At 40.6% G+C, this 22,967-nt stretch overlaps 1 protein-coding gene across 2 annotated transcripts in view; it reads right to left on the bottom strand.

Moving 5' to 3' along the window:
• Positions 1-1,028: 1,028 nt before the first annotated feature.
• The window catches only part of ALPK2 (alpha kinase 2), a 55,328-nt gene continuing 33,389 nt past the window's right edge, over positions 1,029-22,967 (bottom strand). The window contains exons 9-10 of one of the 2 annotated variants that reach the window (XM_080371475.1): positions 22,334-22,382; positions 1,029-1,987 (exon numbers count right to left, since the gene is read on the bottom strand). In XM_080371475.1, the coding sequence (XP_080227601.1) occupies positions 1,939-1,987; positions 22,334-22,382 (98 nt within the window). In that variant the 3' untranslated portion in view covers positions 1,029-1,938. Of the gene's footprint in view, positions 1,988-9,180; positions 15,187-22,333; positions 22,383-22,967 lie in introns of those variants that run through there. The other variant, XM_080371474.1, reaches the window with a different exon arrangement.

Genomic DNA, 22,967 nt, shown 5'->3' with positions numbered 1-22,967 from the left:
ATGCTTCCAAGTCCAGATACACAAAAAGGACAGGTTCTGTGATCCATCAAGATACTTCTGAAAAACCCTCTTGGTTGTCACAATGATCTTCTGAACCGGAACATTCCAGTAATATTCTTTATACAAATGTCTAGCAGAAGAGAAGTAAAAACTGGATATATTTTTCCCTGATGTTTACACTTTGCTTTCTCCCTGTACTGACATGTAACTTTCCCATTGTTTCCATTACAGTATTAAAAATTAATGGCCATTTATTTCTCTTTCTTTCATTATCTTTTGTCTGGAAATACTCCTGTTTAATTGCTGGAAGCTTCCATGTAGTTGTGGAACTATAGAACTACCTGCTTGCAGCTGCATCATTTGCCTGCCTATATACTGTCATATACATCTTACAGGAAAGTCTACAGGCACTTCTGCCAGGACGCTACTGCTCTTTGCACTATACCTGCCAGTGATTGTCAGATTTTTGCTCAGAGAGCTTAATTAGAGTAGGATCTTGCCTGACTCTTCTTCCCTGCTGCAGAGAGAAAGCGGAGTAAAATGTGCATGGGGAAAGGTAAGGGGAAAAAACCCTAATATTGTGATGAATTGGAAAGCAATGTACAGCACATGTTCCTTTGGCATTCATTTCTCATTTTCAGCAGGTATAGAATAGGCACTTTTATTAAAAATAGCCTCATGGACCTCAGGTCTATAGCTGCAAACTGCATCCTGTCTAAGCAAAGTATGTTCAGGATGTGACTGTGTACTTGCTATCATTATTTCAAAAGACTCAGCGCCACTTTGATGCACAGGGTGTGCTGCAGCTACTTTCCTTCCTTGAGAGATGTCTCCTTCATAGCTGTAATTGCACAGTGGCCTGATCTATGGATCTGCAAATCTGCCTGGCAGTTCTGTGTATGTGTTCAAGTGCACAACTCCTTCCCTCTGCAGCACGTGCAGACTCAAAACACAGACAAAATAAGTGAAAGTTGAAAAGCACTCGGAAAAGTTTCAGCCCTGCCCAAGCACCTACAGGTTTGCTTCTTTGACAAGGATGGGAATGAAAGAGCAGTAGTAATAATCATGTTTGAAATACAGAACAGTCTGACCTGGTAACCAGTCAGTGAAGGTTCATTTGTCTGCTATTTACCAGCCAAGGGCCACTCAGGACTCAGCTGAGCTACTGCCAGTTCATACTTCCACTGAGGTTTGATTAGATGTACTTGCAAATCTGTAGCTAAATTGGTCCAGAGCCTTAATGAGTCTGCAGTGACTGATCAACACTGGTTGAATTAGATTACATTTAAGAAAAAGATCCAGAAAATACACAAAGTTGGATCAAAAGGTAAGGATTGGAGAGGAAATACCTGTTATGCTGTGCAGGTATGCTGGTGGTTCAGGTGTATTCAGTACATGTAGGCAGCCAGCTCGTTTGTGTGCATTAATGTCTCCACTCTCCTAGCACTTCAATTTTTGGTGCTGTAGAATAGAATGAGCTAAATTTCCCTACCCGATAGTCTGCATATAAACATCTGTATTTGGGAGCCCTACGTCCTTACCTGTAATAATTTCCTGTTACAGCTCCTTCCACTGTCTGCAGTTGCCCTCAACCTGCACCTCATCTGGAGAGCAGATTCTTCCCTGGATCATTTCCTTCAGAGAGCCATGTTCTACTCCCCACAAGCTCCAGTGCTTCAGCTGACCTAGTGGTAGCTGCCTATACACAGTCTCTTACTTTGGGGCACTCAGAGCTGCTGCACATCTCACAAATTGCAGCACGCCCTGACTCAAGCCAGGGACTGCCTCTCCTACTCACAAAAGCTGGTATTTCAGATGGCAACCACTTAGTCTCAACAAGTACAGAAAGGTGACTTTCCTCCATAGTTGTACCACATTCAGCATACATACCTGATACATTCAGATTTTACAAACAGTTGATATAGAGTTTTGTGGCGCTCACTCTTGTTTCTCAGCTTGAATGCATGATGGGAGTGCTGACAGCAGACTGAGAATAAAGCAGAGGCAGTAAGGCTATTAATGTGTGGCAGTGACACATCACCAGGGCAGTGAATTAGGGAAGATACAAAATGAGATTGACAGGAAGGCTAAACCCATAAGAGGAGCTCTCAGAGGATCTGAAAGTCTACCTTTTTGAATGCTTTAACTTGCTTAATATTCTTTGCTAAAATGCAACCAGATCCAGAAGACTATTGGAGAGTCTAGTTTTATTACATATGGGTAGCAAATGCTCCCGAATATGTAAAAATGGGAGCTCATTTACTCAGCTTAAAAAAAAAAAAATGAGAGGGATAGTTGAAAAGTGTTATAGCAAGACGTTCCATTCTCAATCCATCCCCTCCCATGAAGCTTCTAACCAGTCCATACAGCATTCTTTTTAAAGTCAGAAAGTTCAAGTTTTCAGTAGCTACAAAAAACATTTCAGTACTCAGCATATATAAAATCTACCCCGAATCAGGCAAAATGGAACATTAATGTTTAACATACTTTGCTCTCTTTGAAAGATTTTTACCAGTTCCATGGGAGTAAAGGAACTTCATACTGTGGTCCGTCTCATGTTCTTTTCCTTTTTATTTTTTTTCTTTCTTCAAGTTAGACAACTTCATTACCGTTATCTATTAGTTTCTAATATTATTTTGCCATTCCTATTAATGAGCATTCACAAGCTGGCTTGCACTTTCACAAAGCTACATTCTACCTGCACAGGTCAGTGTTCTTCCAGTTAATATCCAATAGATCTTTCATAGATGATCACACTAGTTGACAGTCTTCATAGACTGAGGAAAACCCAGACACACGGAAGAGTAAGAGACAAAGGCTACTACTGTTCACTCAAGCACCCAAGGTTTCTAACTTCCTTTGTTCCCTGTGCTCCCCTTTCTCTGTTTGCTCTGCTTCTCTGCAGCATTTAGATGCGAAGACGGCACATAACTGAATTTCCATGGTTTTGCAAATCACTGTGCATCATGGAATCCTCAGTTACCATTTGTGTGCTCTTGGTCCACTCCTGATGAACAGGATGTTCTGCAGATTTTTTATACTCACTGAGGATGTGCAGAAATGTTATTATACTTGCAGACTAAACACAGAAACATGCTCTATCCTATTAAACTAAAAAAAACTGTCCTGGGAAGAAATGAAACACCAGAATGACGTATGTTAGTTAAAGTGCTTAATTCACTGTCAGATAGGTGTTGACATGTGATAGAAGAACTTGCATTGAATAAAACAGGTGAAGTGGGACTACGGGTACAGACCAACTTGCTGTAAGCAGGCTAGCTCTAGAATGTTGGTAAAAACAAGTATATGGAAAACAAATACAATATTTAGCATCATGATTCCTCAGGTCTAAGACAGCTCTATAAAAGTCAGGCTGAGCCATCTCTAATAAGAGAAAGACACCAGTCCTTGCAGAAAATGAATCATCCCTCCCTTCATAAATTTGTCCCTTAGGACAGGAACCGATTACTTTCTCAAGGTGCCTGCCCATCTTCTTTGCCTACTTAGCTTTTAGATTACTACAGCTAGCTGCAACAAAATATCCACCTCAAAGAAATTCAGAATTCAAAATCCCACTTCCTGATGAGAATCCTGATTTACCATGTATAAATATGCATAAACATTGTCTTTTCTCTGTGTTTTGCAGATCTTTGAAGCCCCCATGCTGAAGTCTGGAATGTGTGTATATTAATTCTTCCGTGAACTAATGATCTACTACTACCAGAGCTGTGGAGTGTGACAATGGTGTTTGTGTCCAGTCTATCAAACGCCATTATCACACTAAATAGCTATGAGTAGACAAGACATCAAATCAGAAAAATATGTGAGCTGTAGCAATACATTTTCCTACTGTGCTGAGCAATAAATAACCTTTTTACATGTATGTCCGGATGACTGCTCTGTCTTTTGTAAGCAAAAGCACCATAATATGTGGGAAATACATAGTCCACTACAAATGATTCCAGATTCCCATTGCAAAGCATGAGTCATCTTAAGGAATCATCATTATAATGTCATCATTAGGAATGTGGATTTCATTGGAATCAATGGGGTTGTGATTACCTCTGAAAAACAAGGCCAGCTTGGGGTTTTCTTTTTCCTGTTGAATTGATCAGGACAATAGAATACTGAAGCCAATTAACTGATGTAGTGAAACTCTGACTCTTATTTTGGCACCAAATTAAAATAGACATTTGGAACATTAATTGACTGAGATGTCATGACATTTTTCAGTTGGAACACTTTCCAAAATTCTGATAAAAAGCTGTTACCTCTAACTTGAAACATCATTTATTCAGGTTTCAACTGCATTTGGCTTTGCTCCCTTTCATGTCACAACTGTATGTATGATTTGAGCACCACACTCAAGTCCATTGTCTTATATTCTAAACCTACTATTGTTTTGGGAATGGTCACAATTTCCTCATAGAAATTCTTCTGAAAACTACTGTAAAAAACAGGAATCACCTGTAGGAACTTTCAAAGGGCTTAATGAAAGCCATGCACCAACACTGCACTAAGAAGCCTAAATCCCATTGAATATTCCAGGATTTAGGCTTACAGAATGTTGCACTCCAGTTTGCAATGAGAGTGGTAACCTTAATATTCACCAGCATGTTCCAAACTCCATCTTTCCTCTGACTTCTAGTGCTAAGTAACCAGTCATGCATAATGAATAGAAAGCTTCCTCTGGCTGTGACATGTAGTGTGCTGCTGGAAGAAAGCATACATGAATATGTGAAATTTATCATTTGTAGATTATGTAAACTGATTTTGTTACACAGTGTCTCCCACATCTTCAGTGAATTAATTACCTAATTTTATTCTCTAAACCTTGTTTTCTTCCATGAGTTATTGCCATGGAACAGTCATGAGCAATGTTCACTGCTGCAAATTAATGGAAGAACTACAGTGTTGTATATTAAAATTGAGTTCCAGTCTAGATATTTTAAACAGAATTCTCAGTACTTCAAATTATAATAACACAACAGGTCTTCACAGAGGAAGCCGGAATCAGTTTCCTAAACCTTGTATGTATCCTAATCACTCTTTGCATTCACAATTTCCTCTTGCAACCATCTGCTCTGAAAACCTGCACTGTCCTTCTGTGCAGGTATCTGATACAGCAATAAAAGGTGACTGAATAGAGTAATCCAGTAGCCTTGTGATAAATTAGTGCAGAATAGCTTTTGCGAGAGGAAGAAGATAAAGCTCACTACCTAGAAAAAGTTCCCTCTTTCAACCCTGCTGCCCCAAATAAACATCAGGCACAGTAAGAGAGAAGGGGAAGGAGCAGGGGCAATGGTAGAGGAGGCGGAGGAGAGGTGGAAGTGCAACAGTGGACATATGAGCGCTGGGACAAAGCAAATGGTATTGGAAGGTGAGACCTTGAGCATGGCACCAGCTATGCAGCCAGTCATTCACCTGTTCAATTCATCTCCTTTTTCTCAAACCCCTTTCTCTAACTGGGAGGGTAGAGGAGACCACCATCTGTGCTCCTGATCCCTTTAACATTGTTCCAAGGGACACAAAGTTTCTTTTGAGAGACTTGTGCCAGATGCTTATCCACCGCTTTACCACTTCCCTGACCTCATCCTTCCAGCAGTATTACACCCATTCGCCTCTTCTTCCCTGATCCAGTTTTGCCTTCAGGAACAATAAATCTTAATGTTGGCTAGTAGATAAAGCATGAACAGATGGACAGAAACATCCTGATGTTATTCCTCCCTTCTGATGTTTCCTACGTTTTATAGGAAGCTCATTCAAGCACCTTTCTGTAGCACCAGTACCAGCTTTTTGGTCTGTGCCACGAAGGCTTTCTGCTGGGTCCTGATGACAAGCCCATCCTGTTATGTCAGTCAATATGGACCTGTCACATCACCAAATTACATCTGTGATACACTGTGCCGCCATGTACATGGCACAAATGTATCCATAGCAAACAAGCAGCTCTCGTCATCTGATCCCATGGGCACCCATACCACAAGACCAAATGCATATCTGCTGTGTGTTTGGGGGAAAGTGAATATGGTCCATGTAGTGACCTTTTAGCTGCATAAAAAGAAAAAGGCTGCAGGTTCTTGTGAAAAGGGTGAAAAGGGAAGGCTGAGGGCTGGGCTGCCCCATAGCATAAGGTTGAGCCCTATTCTTTGTCTGAAAGGAGCAAATAAATGAATTGGAAAGAATGAGGTAGTGGGCCAGATCCAAAACATCTGGCACAGACTGGGCATCTGTAAGACCACTAAGGATAAACACTAACAAGGGACATTGTTCTTCCACCATTTCAAAATAAGCAGCCTCAGTCACCCATAAACACAGCCAGAATCCAGCAGCAATAGAAAGGCCCCCAAAGCCAATATTCTCCCGCTGTCCAAGACTCAGTAAATCACAGTAATTTCACACCCACAATATTTTATGGCAGACTCACAGTGAAATCAGCACAGCTGCAGAGAATTATGGCTTACTTTTCAAAAGCCCTTTGCTGAGAATGAACTTCTAGCTGAAGGAATCTTTCTGCAGGTGAGTTGTGGGGCAGGGGTGGGCAAAAGTGCTGGAACTCTTTTCTCTGGCTTTGCAGGAGGAAAGCAAAAGTGACCTTGACTGCAAGGACCTCTGTGGAATGTTTTTGGAGCAGCTACTTTTCTTCTCAACCTTTGATTAAGAGAGACATTGAGTCCCTTCTCTCCCTCACCACGCCCACAGTGCTTTCTGGGGAGCCTGTACCAGTCATGCTTGCCCTTCTCCCGATCACTGGCACTGTGTTTTTTCTTATTTGAAGAACATCTTATGCTGTTTCTCTCCTCCCACTCACTAAGATTCGTGTGCTGCTTGCTTGAGTACAATATCCATATTGTACCAACAGAAAGAGCTGGAGATCAGGTCTGGCATTTTGGACTAGCTCTACAATTTGCAATGTCGTCACAGCTTTTTCCATCCACATCATTCACTCTTTTAGAGATGCGAAACACGAATCACCATTGCTGGTACTCCAGTGGTGGAATGGCAGTACAGGCTCCCCAACTTCTACTGGTAATGTCACTAAAGCAAAATCAATTTAAAATATTTAGTAAAACTTCCATGTGGGCAAACAGTTCCTAAACTTCCCCTGGTGCTCTGTGGCAGGATGGCAGTGTAGATTAATTCTCTCTCTCTATTACTTTTTTACTGCTGTGCTCTTAAAATTCAAAAATGAAAGTTATTTACTGAAGCTTATATTGCAGAGCAACATGACCTTTACAACTCCCACACAAGTATTAGATACACTGAAGTTTCTTGAAGAGAAATGGAGCTGCATCCCTGCAGTTCACTGTAAGGATAAGTGATGTTAAGCTGCGGGAGTTATACTAAGAAGCTGCTCCAATAAGAACTGCATACAATTTTCTCTTGCTATGTGGTATAATTAATGGATTGGGAAACACACTGCCTGTTTTCTAATGGGGTCCTCCATCTTACATCTCCTTGAAGTAGATAAATATTCAAGGCACAGCATTCAAAATATATCAGCTGCCTTCTGAAGCTGCACCCTCTGGAGACCTGGGGCTGAGCAATTTGTAAAGCAGGTGTATGCATAAGAACCGGGAATATGTATCATGGCACTGCAATGATCTACTCATCCAAGGCTAGTCAGTCACAGGTTCAAATCCTAAAACTCAGAAGTCTGGCTTTTTAAATTTGGAAACTTGAAATGAAGACTAATCTAACTTCTGAGGCAAGGATCTATCTTCCTGCACAGATTAAAAAATGCTGCAGACATTTTGGTTAAGTTTCTCAATTTTCCAGTTCTAGAGACAATCCTGCACTCCAGACACACCTTCTCATATTTCAGGACCAGGCTGACTGTTTTCTATACCCACTGACTTTCTCCTTGTGGGTGAGATTGTTATTTAAGACCTAAAACTGGAACCAGAGTCTACAGCTGATTCCCAGCAACTGTGTACTGGTTTTCAAAACTGCAAGCTGTCTTCTTGAATCTGTGGAGGACTGATGTACTCTGATTCATTTACTGCTACTATTGAACACTTCCAAGTTCAGTTTGTCATTTTCAAATCTACTGAAGGTTCTGTTTCAAAAGGGACTGAGGATGCCAGCTTCCACTAATCTAGCAGTTCTAAGGGTTACAGACAATTTTTTGAAAAAAGGTAACTCAAGAGTTATGTGTCTAATATTTCGTGAGTATGGACTTATACACTGAAATCACTTAGGTCTTTTTGAAAAAACATTACCACTGGAACTCATATGTTTTTTAAAGCACTTAAAAACTGTGAAAGAGTAGACACAATTATCAGTTTATATATAGGGACACATGCATCTAAAAAGCCAATACCTATAGGCTATTCATGAGATTACTACTTTTGAACAAGAAGAAACATCCTGTAGAAGCTTTATTGACTCAGTTCTTGAGTGTTTTATCATTGCTAGTCTGTGTAATAGAATTTAAATCACAAAGCATTAGTGCTTCAGCCTAAATTACAGCGGTGCCCTACGAAAAGCATAACTTCTTAAAATTCCTGTCAGGACACAGTGCAATTCATTCATTTTGTGTGTGCTTAATAATATTTATTAATATGATAACACAACTGCTAGCAGCAAGAATTAATCTCTAAGTGCTCCTTCAAGAAAGGGGTTCCAGTTTCTGCTTTGCTGATGTGTCTGCTGAGATTAGAATACATATTTATTTGACTTGTTCACAAAGACATGCTTTGGTTCCCTTACATAAAAGGCAAAAGCAGACTTTGGCTCAGATTAAAACACTGTCTGTAAAACAGGTAGCTGTTTCTCTCATTCATCTCAGTGCACCATTAAATCTAGAGCCCAGTGAGAATAGTGTTTACCCTACTGATAATTATTATTTCACTGCTTATGATTTTGCAGACATCCAGCTGATGCATATTGGTAACACAGATACAGCAAGGAAAACCATAGTTCTACCAGGTGAATCTTTCTTCTGCCATTGAAGTCAATCAACAAAAATAGGACCAAACTTTCTTTCTACCAGTCTGACTTCTTGGTCATACCTTTGTATGAAGTTGAGTTTAGATGCACTCAGCTTTCATTTTTTTTCAGATAACCAGGAAATACTTCCTGATACAGTGTATATACGTATTTTCTGTAACAGCAAGACTAAGGTGGGTGAAGTGGCTAGTTATTGGTCTACAAAGAATAGCAATTATTAGCAAAATATTTTACAATTATGACATGAAAATTTAGACATGGGCAGACAAACAGTCTGTTAATCAGCATTTCCCATCAGTTTCTGTCATGCACACTGGAGCTCTCTCTCTGTCACTATCAGACTATATAAATTTTAAATTCTTTCTGTAATGATTCAGAAACATCAGTAAGGAATTGTGGATGTTTTTGAGAGGGACCTGCATAGACATGATATTCCTTCCACAGGGTTCCTGCATGTCAAACAAGACAGACAGAGGGGCAGAACAGACAGCTCAGCAAGTGTAAAAGAGAATGGGGCAACAAGGAAACAAATAAAAGGCAAAGACTCGATTCTTTACTTCCCTTAGATATGCCAAAGAGCAATCATCTGAATACCACAACCGAGCAAGGTTAAAATTTGTCAAGATGGCTTTAACCTGAGGTAATCAGTCAAGCATTTTCTACTTTTGATAGCTATTAATGTATAATTATTTCAATGTAATTGCACATGTAGCTGAAATCAAGGGCAATAACTGAATTTTAACAGGATCATGTGACATTATTATAATTGAAGCTTTTGTTCTATTACAGAAAAATGACTGCTTTAAACCAGTGTATTTCCAGGGTTTCCTATTATCATCAGTTAGACTTTCTACTGACAGAAATTCAGGGATTGTGACTCACACAGTGTTGTAATATATCAGCAATGTAATATGTCTATTAACAAACAAAATATGTTCAATAAAATCCTGAGCAGTGGATGCATTTTATCTGGGTCTATGTCTATTAAATCCAAATACGATGGCTTGTTATGTTATAATGCTCCAGGTACACATTTACCCTGTGAGATCAATAAGAAAATTAAAATTAGCTTTTGAGTACAGATCTCAAGTCTAGTTGAAAAATGAATGAAGAATTTAAAATCCCTCAAAACAGGGTTGAAAGGGACCTTAAAAGATTATCTAATTCCAACCCCCTGCCATGGGCAGGGACACCTTCCGCCAGACCAGGTGGCTCCAAGGCCTGTCCAGCCTGGCCTTGGGCACTGCCAGGGACGGGGCACCCACAGCTGCTCTGGGCAACCTCTGCCAGTGCCTCATCACCCTCACAGTGAAGAATTTCTTCCTACTATCTAATTTAAATGTACCCTCTTTTTGTTTAAAACCATTTCCCCTTGTCCTATCACTACATGCCCCTGTAAAAAGTCCCTCTCCAGCTTTCTTGTAGGCCTCCATTTAGGTACTGGAAGGTCTTCATGGAGCCATCTCTTCTCCATGCTGAACAACGCCAGCTCTTTCAGCCTGTCTTCATAAGAGAGGTGCTCCAGCCTCTGATCATCTCCGTGGCCTCCTCTGGACTCACTCCAACAGGACCATGTCCTTCATATGTTGCGGGCCCCAGAGCCAAACACAGTACTGCAGGTGGGGGTCTCACCAGGGCAGAGTAGAATCACTTCCCTCAGCCTGCTGGTCACACTTCTTTTGATGCAGTCCAGGATATGGTTGGCATATATGATGAATAGTGGCTTAGCAGCTTCATCCACCAGTTCCCTCTGGACCCATGGATGCATCTCATGAGGTCCCATGGACTTGTGCACCTTCGGCTTCCTTAGATAGTCACAAACCTGATCTCTTACAGTAGGCAGTTCTTTGTTCTTCTAGTCCCTGTCTTCACTTTCTGTGACTTGGGTGGTGTGGCTGGAACATTTGCCAGTAGAGACTGAGGCAAAAAAGTCATTAGTTACCTCAGCCTTCTCCATATCCTGGATAACCAGATCTACTGTTTCCTTCCAGAGAGGGACCACACTTTCCCTAGTCTTCCTTTTACCACCTATAGAAGCTTTTCTTGTTGCATTTGATGTCCCTGGCCAGGTTTAATTCTATCAGGACTTTAGCTTTGCTAAGCTGATCCCTGGCTGCTCGGACAATTTCTCTGTACTCCTTCTGACTACTCCTCTCTGCTTCCGCCCTCTGTAGGCTTCTTTTTTGTGTTTGGCTTTGTCCAGGAGCTCTATCTTCACACATGCAGGCCTCCTTTTTGTGTTTGGCTTTGTCTGGAACTCCTTCTTCATCCATGCAGGCCTCCTGGTGTTTTTGCCCAACTTCCTCGGTTGGGACACATGTCTCCTGAGCTTAGAGGAGGTGATCCTTGCATATTAACAATCTTTCTTGGGCCCCTCTTCCCTCCAGGGCTTTATCCCATGGTACTCTACCAAGCAGATCCCTGAAGAGGCCAAAGTCTGCTCCCCTGAAGTCCAGGGCAGTGAGCTTGCTGTGTGCCCTCCTTGCTGCCCTAAGGACCTTGAACTCCAGTTCTTAATTAATGCTCCATCAGTGAGCTTGGAGGACAGTTCCCTACAGAGGAAGATTTATTTATGCTCATTGCCAGAGGACAAGAACATCATCATATTTTCTTTAGAGGGCAAAACAGGGCACAGAGCCTTTCATTGTATTGTGTTCCATGGACACATGGGGCATAAACATCCTCATTCAGATCTATGGTTTCTGCTGTGCTTATTTTGGCCAACAGGTGTAAACTACTTTTTCTCCAAGTTTTTGATTAATGAATAAAGAATGAAGTTATGACTCGATTCTGCAAACTGCAGGGATGGAATATGGTCACAGATGGGTGCTCTGCTCCAAGAATCAATCTGAGCTTAGTCCCTTGCATCATCCAGACCTCCATCTTTCCAGACAAGGATAATATTCTTTGTCAACAGTACCGAACACACTAGGTTAATGGAGTAAGGTGATGTTTTTACACAGGCATGAAATATCAACAAAACTAATTCCCAGGAGTTGTGGGGGTGGGGGACCATTGGTTTCCCAGTGCCCTGTCTCTTAGAGATGAGAAATACCAGGAAGCAGAACACTTAACAGGGGAAATGGGAGCAAATTTCCTTCCCAAACATGCTACACGCCACTATCAAGAAACCTGGTATTTCTTGAACAACCAGAAACCGTCTACTTCAAAAAGCTAGGGAACCACTTTTCAGGTCCCACGTGACAGACAGACAGGAGTACCGTACGTAAAGTAAAGGTGGCCTGCAAACATACACACATGCAGCATCTACATCAGGAAATAACCCCCAAGTGAGTCTTCTCTAGTTTTAGTGTTTTTTGATTTAGAGGGAATTTGAGTGCAATAGCTACACCAGACCTCACTTTTTTAATGCAGGCTTCTTACACCATCCCTTGGCTTTGATGAGCAAGCAGGCTCATAACTGGGGTGTGTTACATTGTCCAGCCCACTGCTGACATCCATGGCTACAGAAGAACTGGAAAGACCTGTGGTAAACTGTCCTTCCCATATTGGCACTCTCCATTGATGGAAAGCTGTCAGGAGCAGAGCTGTTGTTGAGACCATCTCCCACCACCACAGAAGGGGAAAGGACTACTGAGCTAAGCCCACTGACACACAGTGTTGGCCTAACAGTCTCCCAGGCTGGGTGGCCAGCTTCATGCTGACTGCCTGGCACTGATGTTCATGCCTCTGACTGACACAACACTTCCAGCTGCAATGTGACAGAATGCCTGATATGCCCCATTCCTAACACCTCTTCCCAACAAAGCTAGCCAGAAGTGCGAGAAGCAATAAGCATCAGCAGAGTACAGAATCTAGACTCAAATAAATGATGCACTGATGATTGTCAAGTGGTAGTGGAAACTAGCTTACTGCCATCCCCATTGTGAGGTGTGCTGTCTGGCCATGCATGGTGTCTTGTTCTCTCACACGCAACAACTTCCTTTTGGCTGAGCAAGAGATGTGGGTAAACTCAGACTGACCCTGGTTTGAACAACTGAGACACCAGAACAGTGGGACTTCCCCGGGGAAACCTCCTCCCTACAGCACAGCCAGTATCAGCGAGACCATCTGCTTCATCTGTGCCATATCTCCCTCTGCCTGCTTTTTTTGATAACTCCTTCAAAACTTCTGCTCTGTATACTTTTCTGCTTCCATTCTCTCATGATGCTTCAGATTCTCTGCAGCACCATGGCATTGTTGTTCACCTTTATTTTAAAATGGTGAATAATATGAATGGCTTCCCATCCTCAGTACACTGTAAGTGTTTTGACCCAGATTTCAGTCATACTCAAAGTTTTCACCTTTCTTTGGCATTTTCTGATTAAAAACTCATCTTTCAAATAGTCTTTCATACATTTAATTTTACTTGGACTACAATATCATCCTAATTTATGCAATATTATTTTGTAGTTAGCCTCCTCCACCTAAGTTAGCAGGAAACTATTAAAAACTCAAATGTTTCTGAGCAAGTCCAGAGAACTTCATCCCATGTAACAGCAGGAATTTAAAATGCAGATGTCTGTCTAACATTGCTTCCTTTTCCCTCAACGGAGAGACATAGGCTGTTTTTTGGCACAGTTAATCTAACCTATTTCTAAATGTTTGTTTTTCAGATGACCTGCACTTTGCTCTAAATTCCATTGAGAAGACCTCCGTTAGCTGTAAAGGGAGCCCAGGATGACAAGCCTATATGTTACATCAGCATTGCAGTCAGATGAATTTCTGTCCCTAATGTCAGCTAGTCCCCAACAGTTTATCTCTTATTTGGCACCCACTGTTTATCAATACAAAGCAGAACCTAGTCTGAGATCACTTTTATCTTCCTTAGCACTGAGGGGACTCTTCCACACAGGTACTGGTTTCTGGTTACTGTGATTTAGTAATCACACAGGGGTAAGAAATCAACAATTTTCAGTGTCTGTATGCTGTGTTAGGCACTGCAGGTTGGGTTTTCAACTACCATCTCCAGTAAACATGTTGCAGCCCTCTGACATGCCTAGTTCCCTTCTCGGGCTGCAAATTTCCACATAAGCTACACTTAAGTTTAATAGAACACAGTATCTTTTTTCAATTTTTGCCCTGCCTAGCCATTTTGGATAAATCAGGACTCCAGTAGACAGGTACTGGCACAGGGCACCTGTCATGTTCCTTAAAAAAAACAAAGCTATGCTACACAGACAAGTCATTGTACTTATTCTAGTTGAAATTGCTGCAATGTACTGAAATACCCTCTGTATGTAACGGCTTATTTCAGATGATAGCTGTTTGGCAACATGCAGACTCCAGACCTTTATACTGCAATAGGATTGGTGCAAGCACAACAGTACCATGCCATGGGGTTAACTGTAGATTCAAGGAAGCTTGTATGGAAAGCAAGGAAAGCAAGAATCACACAAGTTGCCCATCTTTAAGCTGATGGCATCCTTTTGTGAAGACCTTAAAAGATGCTAGCTAATTTTGTGGAGAGCAGAAGGCAGATATGTCCAATCATGAATGGTCTTGTCCTGTATTAAAAGACATGTAAGTGGGAGAAAAAAATGCAAGAATAGGATTATAGTAGGATCACAATATGCAAAAATCTGGGAAAGAAAACAACTATTCTATAGCAGCTTGAGCAAGAACACTGCAAAATTTTTAGTAAGTGGCATCTTAAATATATTGATGTTTACATAGCAGCTGAACCCACAGGGTCACAGGCACAGAAACATAGAAGGGATGATGTTCTCCAGTGACATGTGGGGTACTCAATGTCCATGACTCAAAATGTGCAGATACCGGTTCATAGAAGGGTTGTCTTCAAAACCTTGTCCCGCTGTTAAATCTCAGGTACCAAGACCATAGAATCAGCTCCTTTTTTTTTTGTTGCTGACATCAGCATCAGGATGACTTCAAAATAATGTCATAAGGCAAAAGACTAAAATTATCTCCCTACCAGATTGCTGGTGCCTATCACTACTACATGTCCTTGAGAGTTTCCACAAGATGAACAGTGCAACTCAGTACTCCGAAGAAATGAAGTCTCTAGGTTCTCTTGCCTTCTTGGGCACTGTTTTCTTTACAGTTGATGAGTTTGGTGGATTTTTGCTTTTAATGGATGTCGCTTTCTTCTGTTTTTGATGAGTGGTTCGTAGAGATTTCAGCCCCAGCATCTCACAGTACTTATTGCACTGGTGGAGGGCTCTGAACTGCTCAATGAAGGAAACTGAGCAGTTGCCTTTAAAACCTTTGTATCTGTAGCAACAAAGAAAAAAAAAAAAGCCAAATGCAATTTCAAGATTCATTGTCAGCATAGGGAGGCAGAGTATGACTGTTGACTCCTAAGCAATTTGAAAACATTAGGCAAGTCTCTTCCATCCATGCTGTTTTGAGAAGCACTGTCACAGAAAATCAAACTGAGCCATTCAGAACTCTAGGAAACCAGGTAATAAGTAGTGATAGAAGAGGGAAAAGGGTTAAAGAGGCATAGTTCTGTGGTATGTGTCCTGGCTACTATTTTTCATTTCATTTAGTTGGGAATATAATTGTCTGCTGGCTCATTTTGTCTCAGAAATACATGAACTAAATCCACTCTACTTCATTCTCTGTAAACAGTTCTTTTGACTACCATGAAGAGTCAAGGTTGCCACATGAGGTGTTGTCAGAACTAGAAGGGGGTTTCATCCAAACACGTACAGAGAAGCAAACTTCTGTGCTACACTCCTCCCTCCCTCAGGCTTACAACATCTCAAGAAGCCAAGCCTCTTGGGGAAGAAGATGTAAGGAGCATTCCTGAGGAAGGCAGTCTCATCCAGCCTTCACAGCTCCCAAGCCACCACCATATCTCCCACTGCTACCTCTCCCTTCTTCAGTGGGCTAGCAAAGCCAGGGAATAGGCAGAGCATGTACATCCCTCTTCTCACCATGCCACTGGTTGCTGACATTCCTTCTGGTGCCTGCTTTTTAAGCTGCAACAGCTTTTTTCAAAAGCTGCACCTGCTTTTTAAAGGGGTAATTTTTGGTCAGATTACTAGGATGGAAGAGTGAGAAGAAAGGCCAGGGTGCTCCTCTCCTTTTTCGGTAACCTTGATAAGTACATGTTCTACCTTATTCTCTTGGTTCACGGGACATACAATGTCCTCAGATGTGAACTGTGAGTTACCACTGCATGAAAAACAAACAAGAGTTAGCAGTGAAATTAACACGCGTTCATTGCACAGCATTCCAGAGAACATCTTTCCTCATGCAGATTGCACAGTGCTAAAGAAAACACTGTTGCTCTGAGAAGGTGAAACTCAATTCTAACAGATAAGCATCTTTATTGGAACATGGTTTGCCAAATTTTCTTCTACAAAAGAATGGTGCCAGTGGTGAAAATGTAATAAAATCCTTGCAACAAAAGGGGAAAATATCTGCCCCCATTTATATCTAACTGTCCTATTTTGCATCTCTAGTGTTCCTCTACAGAGAAGAAATAGAAAAGTTGAAACCTCAAGCTGACTGCTTTCCTAGCATCAGTAATTCCACCCTAGGAGAAAGAAATCTCTTTGGTAGATAATGCGAATCTGAAAGTTTCTCTAGTATATCTAAAAGGTAATATTTATTGCTTATTCGGGCACATACCAAAATGGTAACATACATTGTTAGTCCTCCTTACAGCCAAAAAAAGTAATCTATACATTTTGCTGCTACTTTTAAACGCTGTCATAATTGCCTACCCATGGAGGATGGATCCCAAATGATTTCAGGCAAGCTATTGCAGCCATGACGATGAAGTTCTGCATATAAGTACAAGGTGAACAGCAGACCTTAGTCTTCCAAGGAATGAAATTATTGCTGTTGGTTAACTCAATAAGGAAAACTATTTTGGAGTTCAACTTTTACATCATAAGTATTTAGTAGTCCTTCTCATACCAATATTTTATTTTCAGATTCTTCTTTGAAGTCGGAGTTTTTGAATGTTAATTATGTATGTCAAGGAAATAAATCTCCAAAGGTATTTTATTGTTATTCGTCATGTGAGGCTGTTCATACCAGACAAGGTTACCCTCTAAGTTAAATAGGTAATAAACCTGCCCTGGTCTAGAGAAACCACTCAGCTAGCTTGCTATAAACAGCCAGATGAACCTCAAAGGGTTAAGATTTTTTTTTCCTCTCCTTTCCAAGTAAGTTATGTGCTCCTTTACCCAAAGGAAGTTTAAGAGAAGTGCCATTGTTACTTCAGGACTATACCCTGAAGCTCAGTAAGATAACGAACTGTTCTCTCACTCCTTTGGAGAAACAATAGACCTGAGATTTTACACTTGAGCTCCTTTACCAGAGCCAATGGATGTATGCTCCAGACACACTGGCAGAACATGTTCCACAAGCAAACATGCCTGTCCTCAGCAAGAAAATCTCTATATCAAGCATTGAGCCTGACTTCAGAAACTAGTTAAAGCAGAGTAATGCACTGCCAGGAAAGAGCATTAACTTATACTGAAATATTTTTATTAATTTATCATGACTATTAACCATATTAAGCCATTATCATGACTTAACCATTGGAACTTCCCAGTGAATGCCGGTGGCAGCAACAGTTGTTTTTACGGCACTTTCCACCGTCATGGTGCATCACTGCTGCAGCAATGTGTGTAACACAGATGCAGCTGCTGATGTCTAAGGAGATAGGCGCAGACAGCCTTGAAGTAGCATCTGCTTACTCTGGTGTCTGAACTCCATTTCTGCTGCAACACTGATTGAGAGGCTTCTTTTCTCCTGCACATTGGGTGAGTGTGTTCTGGCAGAAATATTAATGATAAGTAACCTCTAGGGCTATCACTTAGGTGAGAAGTTTCACTGCACTGAATGCTGACTATTTTAATTCATGGCTGCAAAATGACCGCACACTCTTTCTCTTGCTCTCATTCTCTTTTTCTCCCTAGGTAGCCACTTTGTTGCAGCTAAAGAAAATTTCGTCATGTCTTTTTCTCATGCTATAGAAGTCTGATAATACTCATTTCTTTATGGAAATAACCTTGGAATGAAAAAGTTGAATAAAAAAAATCCACTTTTCTCATGAAGTAAATAAAAGTCTGTCTAAATGGCTTTCCTATCTGTATTTGATATTTGTCACTTACTGTATGTCTTTGAAGGAACATCTGAACAAAGAGCAGAAACAGTAGCATTTGCTTAGATGATACTATGAGTAAGAGCCACTTTAAAGGAATAATTGAATGCTCTGCTAACTGTAGCTTTAGAATTCACCAAATGCCAGATATGTTTGCGGTAAAAATAAGAGCATAAATTTCTTGTGAACAGGAGACAGAACATTTATATTGAAAACATGATTTATTTCTATTTTACTAGCTTTGTTCCTAAATCAAGACACCTTTCCCTTCACTTAATAGGTTTGCATTTGATCTTGTGGCTACAGATGTGGCCTAGGTGACACTCCTTGTCCACTTTAGAAGTTGAAAGGCATGAATGAGCCTAGTTTGGGTCTGGACTGTGCAGACAGCCCCAGGTCTTATAGCAGGCCATAGGAAAACTAATCTACAGATGTGAGACCAAAATTTTGCATCAGAGTTCTCCCAGCTGTTTGCTGTTTGTTCATCACTGCTTCCACAGAGCTCCCCTTGTGTGCTTCCAGACTGCATCATTTGTTCTGGACAGACCTAATGACCACAGCTCTGGTGTAATTTGGCAGGACATCTGAGCTTAATTCAAACCATTTGGTGTTATAGCTGCTGGTATGTGTAACCGAGGGAAGGTCTCCATTATGATTGGTTTCTAAATTTTACAGTCCGTATCACTCTCATATGTTTTGTGTTCAGTAATACCAAACTATTAACCATTCCAAGCCTTGAAAAATATAAACTGTTTATTTTGCACAGCATGCACTACTAATTCACTGACTAGATAACTGATAAATAAAGCCCAGACAGAATTCTATCTGCCAAACATGACAGCTAGGACTTGGCCCAAACCAATCTTCCTTAAATCTGAAGGGGGAATGCTGCATTTGTTCCGAGCCCTATGCATTTGTTCCGAGCCCTAAACTCCCCGATGCCTCTTGCTGCCATGTTGAGTAAAACTAGATTTCTCAGTGCCCTGAAACCAGACAGACTTTCAGCTCCGCGTTTGGCAAACAGCACTCTTGTTCACCACCAGGACCGTGGGTCACAGTGTTTCTGATTCTTTCATCTTTGTGTTTACCATTCTTGTATAAATACCTGGGCACTTGTGCACCGCTTCTAAACTGGCTCACTATTTGCACTTAGAAGCGAGTTACTGTGTTGCATTATTTTTGTTTATGCTCCCCAAAGAATCTACTAAATAGCTTATTTAAAGGATTGATTGCCTGACTGATGCGCCCCAGTGGCTACAGTAAAAATACTTTCCAGGCTTTTCGGTTTCTAGTTCACCTTCGCCCTCTACTGACATAAATTGCTCTAGTGCAGCTACTTCGGTGCATTGAATAAAAGACCCTTTGCTTCGGGTTCGTTTGGTTTCCAATTCACTGGTAAAACAGACATAAAAAGGATAAAAGATCAAAATTACTTTGAAGATTGTTAGTTGTTGAAAACATCAATCCCTGCACAGCTTCTACAGGAAGGAGGGGAAAGATTAAGACAAAGGATACATAAATGCTCATCCAGAAACGGTAGCTCAGACTTGGAATATGAGTCGGGACCCCCAATAAATCTTTAACAGCAACAAGCCATGCTGAATATAGGTACCAATTTTTAATATATGCTGTTTATTGTACTTGTTTTACAAGAAACACTGGAGGATAAATAATGGTCATGAATGATTCATGACAGTTGCTATATTGGCTTTTGCAAATTCATCCGTAACAGTTTTACTATGACATTAGATTATTTGAAAGCTTGACTATACTATGAGCATGGCAGGGGTGGGGGAGATGGATTTTTTTCCCCATTTTTTTCCTCCCCTGATCACAAGTTTAATCTTAGAGTGAAATTAGTATTGTATTTAATGTACATTCCATCCAGGAGCAATATGAATGTTCTCCCATTCATCAAGGATCACAGGATTTACCAAGGATATTTTTGGTTTGCCTTGATATGATCGGCCCAGGCTTAGAAGAATTGGAGGCAGAGGAGCTGTCTGTGACTAGTGTGTGTGTGTGTGACTAGTAAGATCATTACCTCTGCAAAGAGTGGTTGAAGAAACTGGTAATTTCTATAAGCAATTACACCAAAAAAACAGCTTTCTATCTGCCCTAACAATACAGTTAAAACCATATCATACTATATGTTTTAGTTAAGTAGGACTATGTATGTTCTCCCCAACATGCGAGATAGACAATCTCTCATGAGCATGGCTGCACACTACCAAAAGTAGCAATAGCCAGTAATATAGACAAATTCTGTGTAGTTTTTTGTTTTCCCCACCCAGGCTCATGGAATTAAAAATCAAACTGTAAACACTAATGCAGAGGTGTCCTTTCCGGGAAAGAAGCATGGAAGAAAAATACAGAACCAAGAAGTTGTCTTGTAGCAATATCATTAGCCCAATGACACACAAAGTGATACTCAACATTTTTAAGAGATTGTTCATGAAGAGAAATTATATTCCTTTATATAACTGAGGTGATTCTTACTACAGCTTGTGTTGTATGTTCATTTTCTCACTTCACCATCCTCTTCCCTATTCCAACGTGTTTTTACAAGTGTAATTTGCCATAGTAAGCTGGACTTTACTTTATAGTAAAGCTGCCAAAGTAAGCTTTACTATAAAGCTTCTGATTCCAGTGAACAGTATTGCCTAAATAAAATTTTTATGACTCCTTTGTTTTATAACAGGATGATGTAACTTCATTTCAACTGATTTCATTTTGGATAGACAGCTAAAAAAGTAAATCAACCTAAGTTTTGAATGGATGCCAGCCTGCATCTAATTAGGATTTTCCCAGAACTTTCTGGGGTCAGTTTTTTAATAATTTAAAAGATACTGTGAGGTTTTTTTCCTGTACCATGGGTATATAGACAAGCTCCAGTTTAGTATAAAGACTAAATACATGTGATTGGCTCTGCTTTTTCCTGTCAGTTTTGCAAAGGAAAATATTAGTTTAAAGCATTGTTCACAGGCATTTACACCCATTCCCTTTCCAGCAGCCAGCTGATCTGAATGACTGTCTATACCCACTATTCCTATCCATGGCTCTTTTGGCCTGTGGAATAACTAGAAGCTTTAACAGAAATTTAAGAGATATGGAAGAATGTTAGAACACTAAAGGCCTATATCTTTAACAGACATGCTTAAGACTCCCCAAAAGACCTGAAGCCATTGCAAAGCTATTAGGAAACAGGCTTCTCTAAACATTATGAACAGATCTTTTGTTATAGTTCAGAATTACTGCTTTTGAGAAAGAAGGGAAAGAGATACCATCAAATCCCTTAACACATTTCCTTTTCTGTCAGCTGTGGCCTATACAAAGCTGAATAGACATCTTCCCTCCACCCATGCAGCTGACAAGAACACCCAGCTCAAGAAATGCTTAAGGTTGCTGCCTGCTATAGGAGGAAAAACTGACTCATAGAGTTCTAAACTGACAGAAGAGTCTTTATAAAAGCTTGTGGCATAAATGCATATTCTAAAGCTTTGGCACTTTTGCTGGCTGCAAGAGGGATTTCAGCTGTGTTCTCTCATGCAGCCCCTGCACCATCCCTTTAAATTCTTTGCAAAAAGGGCAATAAAGACTTTGGCCCATTCCAGGGCATCTCATTCCCTAGTTCCCACAGTACTGTGGTAGATACTATCTCTTCTTCCAAGGGAAGAGTAGGAGGGGAGAAGGGTCACCTCTGATACTGGTAGCATGATCTAGTAGTAGGGCTAGATAGGTATAAGCACTTGTATTTGCAGTTGCTGGGGCAGGTACTAGTAAGTTCAAGCCCAGATGGAGCTCTGCCTTCAACAGCATGCTGTGTTTGAGATACTTCCTCCATGGTCAGAAGCTCTGGACAGCACAAACACCAGGTTTTTCACTGTACCTCAGGCTGTAGCCAGTGTTGGCCCTGCATTTTCAGCCCTACCTTCCTCCAGCTAATATACCACCAAGTAAAGTGCCTTACTTGTTTGTAAGTCCCCAGACACCTTGATTTCACTCATGAGATGCCCTTTGAATAAGCCTGTTTAAGGGAGGCATGAAGGAAAAGCAAAACCCAATCTACAGCGTAGCCCCATCCTTTTAGAACAAAATAAATGTTTTCCTTATAGGTGAGTTCCCATAAATATGAACAAAAAGAATTTAAAAGAGCCAGATGAGGATTATTTTCTTCCAAAGTTAAAGCAAGAATAAATTTCCAGTGCACCCTCCCCCAACATATTTACACTGTGAAGACTGATGTGTAAAGCAAAATCTATTGAGGCTATTGAGAAATATTTTTTCACTCACCCTTTGGCCAGTGTTGCTATGCCAACGTCAGTTAACTTCATTCCTACACCTACAAGGCACCAAGGAAACAGAGCTTATGTTACACTAGAATTTCTAGGAATATCTTCAGATTCAAAAACATCTTATATAGAGGCATTAAATATCAGTTATTGACTCCTGGTTTTAATTTTAATTATTTGTCACCATTTTAAAAAATCATTTTAAAGTATTTTAACAAATAAGATGTTTGTGCTTTGTACAATTTCTAGAAGTCAGTCTCATACTAGTGGTTTACAGGTAGCAAGGTGATAAAAAGAGCATAGCTTGTTTACTGTGCTTGACAGTCAGTGGTGGGGAAGGAGCGGTTACACTTTGAGGACGGCGTTTTAAGAAACATACCAAATCTTTGCTTATGCATCTGCCCTGAGATGTGTATATTTATGGGTTTTGTGGTTTTGATGCTTTGCAAACCTGGACTGCAATGTTGATCAGCAGGAATTGTATATTTGCTTTGTTAATCAAATACCTATAAGTCAGTCAACTTTATTTTTACTTACTGGGAGAGAGATCCAAAATCCCTTTCTCATTCAGTACTTCCAAAAACTTGGGGGTTTTAACCTGTCCCTTTGCTGACTTGTTTATAGGCAAAATCCAG

This window comes from Falco punctatus, assembly GCF_963210335.1.
Source record: "Falco punctatus genome assembly, chromosome: Z".
NCBI lineage: Eukaryota > Metazoa > Chordata > Aves > Falconiformes > Falconidae > Falco > Falco punctatus.
The sequence above is the reverse complement of the archived record's forward strand: the minus strand, read 5'-3'. Positions and strand labels throughout refer to the sequence as shown.